The 3,764-nt window shown below is 49.1% G+C and overlaps 1 protein-coding gene across 1 annotated transcript in view; it reads left to right on the top strand.

The window, feature by feature from the left end:
- Window positions 1–27: 27 nt before the first annotated feature.
- BIRC5 (baculoviral IAP repeat containing 5) overlaps window positions 28–3,764 on the top strand; it is a gene marked incomplete at both ends in the record, with an annotated part of 4,034 nt that continues 297 nt past the window's right edge. The window contains 3 exons of the mRNA XM_079725505.1: window positions 28–138; window positions 387–496; window positions 2,351–2,468. Coding sequence (XP_079581631.1) covers window positions 28–138; window positions 387–496; window positions 2,351–2,468 — 339 coding nt within the window. The remainder of the gene's footprint in view (window positions 139–386; window positions 497–2,350; window positions 2,469–3,764) is intronic.

The raw sequence follows: 3,764 nt of genomic DNA, 5'->3' as shown, positions 1-3,764 counted from the left end.
ATCGCGGCACCGCTCGGCGGCGGCGGGATGAGTACCCCGTCGTTGCCCCCGGCCTGGCAGCTCTACCTCAAGGACCATCGTGTCTCCACATTTAAGAACTGGCCCTTCTTGGAGGGCTGCGCCTGCACGCCTGAGCGAGTGAGTCCGCGCGGCCTCCCGGAGCCCCCAGGCCCGTCCCGCCCCCAGAGCCCCGCCCCCGGCCCTGAGGCGACCCCTCCCGCGGGCCCCGGCCCCTCTGTGGGCCCCGGGGGTGACCCCTCCCGCGCGCTCCCGTCCCTCCCGGGCCCCTGGGGCGACCCCTTCTGCGGGCTCTAGCCCCTCTGTGGCCTCCCGGATCTCGGGGGAACCCCTCCGCTCTGGGGCCTGAGCCGAGCTCTCCTTTGCAGATGGCCGCGGCCGGCTTCATCCACTGTCCCACTGAGAACGAGCCCGACTTGGCTCAGTGTTTCTTCTGCTTCAAGGAGTTGGAAGGCTGGGAGCCAGATGACGACCCTATGTAAGTACCTCAGGCCAGCCTCGCTGGGCTTCCGGGGTTCCCCAGTTCCATCGGGACCGTTTGTTTTGAGTTGGACTCCCCACCAAAACATCTGAATTTCGAAGTATTATTGAAGGACCTACGGCTTTCCAACCTCGTTTGTGCCCTAAACAGCTGCTGTAAAGGATGAGTCTCTGCTGGCACCTTGGTGATGCTTTCAACCTAATCAAATCTGATTTGGCCGAATGTCCTTCTGGGTGGAGTGTTGAAAAAAGGCTAGTTCTTGTAGGTGCTTGATACCTTTCAGGTTAGACAGAATACTGGAGCAGATCCTGTTGTGACCTAGGGATGTCCAGGTGCCTTTCTTGTTTCAGAGTTTTTAAATCTGAAGCTTTTTCAAAAATATAAATTTATTTATTTGTTTTTGGCTGCGTTGGGTCTTCGTTGCTGCACGCGGGCTTTCTCTAGTTGCGTCAAGCGGTGGCTACTCTTTGTTGCGGTGTGCGGGCTTTTCATTGCGGTGGCTTCTCTTGTTGCAGTGGCTTCTCTTGTTGCAGAGCACGGGCTCTAGGCGTGCGGGCTTCTGTAGTTGTGGCACGTGGGCTCAGTAGTTGTGGCTCACGGGCTCTAGAGCGCAGGCTCAGTAGTTGTGGGACACGGGCTTAGTTGTTCCGCGGCATGTGGGATCTAACGGGACCAGGGCTCAAATCCATGTCCCCTGCACTGGCAGGCGGATCCTTAACCACTGCGCCACCAGGGAATCCCTGAAGCTTTATTGAACTATAATTCATACAGCACAAAAACCACCCCTTAAAGTAGTACACTCGGTTTTGTTTTAGATTTTGTTCTTTAGGGCATTGTTTTCTTTTTTCTTTTTTTTATTGTGTGCATATATTCATACAGACAACAATATTCCCGTAATGTAATGCTACATTTTTCCCGCACCGTTTTTTCCCCTGTCAGAATCAACTGCTTCCACAGCTTGAATTTTTTTTCCCCCTAGAGAATCACCGGAGTTGTTTCTCTTCTTGGCAAGAAGAGTGTTGCTGTTTTCCCTAATGTGTTTGCTCTCATGACCCAGTATTGACTGGGATGATATGGTGATCATACCAGGTATCACGGGAGATACTGGTTGTATTCTTGGGAGTGAATTACCAAGTGCTATAATATTTTCAGGTTATAGTTACTATTGGCTGTCCTTTTGGAATTTGCGTGGCTGGGTGTTCCTTCCAGCCTGTTCTGGTTTTTGTTTTGGTTTTCTTTGGCCGTGCCGCACGGCTTGCGGGATCTTAGTTCCCCAACCAGGGGTTGAACCTGGGCCCTCAGCAGTGAAAGCGTGGAGTCCTAACCACTGGACCACCAGGGAATTCCCCAGACTGTGCTCGTTATAGTGCTATCCGCTTGCAGGGATAATTCCGAATGCACAGAATGATGGTATGAGGCAGGAATTCACTGGAGAAACTGGGTCAGTGGTGCCCTTTTCCCAAACCAACAGATTATGTAATAATTCGAGTGAGATGAGACAACTGCAAATGGTTCCTGGAGGATTTTAAGGGCTTTGACATGTGATACCTTTGGATTTGTACTCTGTAACACTTTTCCTACTAATTGCTAAAAGACTCCAGGTAGACTACATCAGCCACAGGATATGGGTGGGGCTGGGGGGAGTCCACAGAGCAAGAAGGTGCTGAGACAAGTTGTGTGGGAATGTGGGTCCTGGCCCTGGTTCCGTCCACTTCAGACTTCACACTCTGCTCCTGAATCAGAGCAGGTGTGTCTGTGAGGTGGGGAGGGGGGCTGGTGGTAACAAACTGTTGCCTTTCTCCCTTTACCTGAATTTTCTCTGTTGACCTGCTCACGTGTTGCTTTTTCTAGAGAAGAACATAAAAAGCATTCATCTGGTTGTGCTTTCCTTTCTGTCAAGAAGCAGTTTGAAGAATTAACCCTCAGCGAATTTTTAAAACTGGATAAAGAAAGAGCCAAGAACAAAATTGTATGTATTACTGGGAATAAGAACCAAGCGCAAGTCCTGTTCAGCATCTTTAGTACTAAACTCCCTAGCCCGTCACAAGCACTGCATAGACGCTTCTCCTCAGTAAGCACTTCCTAAGCCCCTCTGAGGTGTGTGTGTGAGGATATAAAAGGATAGAAAAGCATCTGTTGTCCTGGAGTGTGGCCTTGGGGTTGTGCAGAGAGAAAAACGTATCCCCTGAGTAGAGGTGTCGTCAGTGTGCGGTTACCTCTGGTAGTGGGACATGTGATGGCTAGGCTGGCATTTCTGCCTTTAGTGGCAACTGAGATGGTAGCTCATTTATACGGGGTGTGTTCATGTGTTAGCAGTGGTGGGAACAGAGGGTCTGGGGACACAGAGTAGAGAGCATATTGGGAAAGGGGCATTATGTGTATTGGGAGAAGGAAGCACCAGTCCTACTGGACTTTGAAGGGATTTCTGCAGGCGAACTTAGGCTCTTGCACAGGTTCACTGGGTTATTGGAAGAGTGAAACCGTGAGTCCACAAAGAGGCAGCTCCCAAGCAGCCTGGGCTGTAGAGAATTAAGGTTGCCAGAGAAAACCAGGACTCCCAGTTAAGTCTGAATTTCAGGTACACAAGGAGTAATTTTTTTAGTATATCTCACATTTTGTATGGCGGTTTACTAAAAAATTACTCGTTTATATGATGTTCAAATTTAACTGAGCATCCTCTATCTTTATATGCTAAATCTGGCAGCTCTACAGAGAGTAAATATTCAGGTGTTTAATTTCTTTTTAGCGAAGCCCTGGGCAGGGAGTCCAGATGTACCAGTTGTCTCTGCCACTCACAGACTTTGTGAGTTTAGGCCAGTCTTGGTCGTAGTTTCCTTGCTGTAAAATGGAGGATAGACTCCTGTGGTTTCTGAGGTCCTTTTCAGCTTGAAAATCGTATTCCTTTTTAGAGATCAATATAAATAGTTCTGTCTAATATGGTACCTTTTAAATGCTAAGGACAAAATTGAAAATTTTTTCAGGAAGTGAGAAGAAATCAGTGGTCAGTAAAGCGGTATATTCGATGGAGGTCTTGGGAACTGCAGTGCTGGAACTGGGAAGGGGGCTATAGGGAGGGCCTTCGAGGTTAGGGGTCAGCTCATTTTCTGTGAAGTGCCACAGATGGTAAGTATTTAGCCTTCGTGGGCCACAGGGTTTCTGTTAGAGATTATTCTTTCTTTGTTTTTTTCCGCAAGTGTTTAAAAATGTAAAAAGCATTCTTAGCCATTGGGTTAAGAACGGGCCATGGGCTGGATGGATGTGTCCC

This window comes from Hyperoodon ampullatus (genome assembly GCF_949752795.1).
Source record: "Hyperoodon ampullatus genome assembly, chromosome: 19".
In the NCBI taxonomy this organism is placed as follows: Eukaryota; Metazoa; Chordata; class Mammalia; order Artiodactyla; family Ziphiidae; genus Hyperoodon; species Hyperoodon ampullatus.
This window is presented reverse-complemented; position numbering and strand designations above follow the sequence as displayed.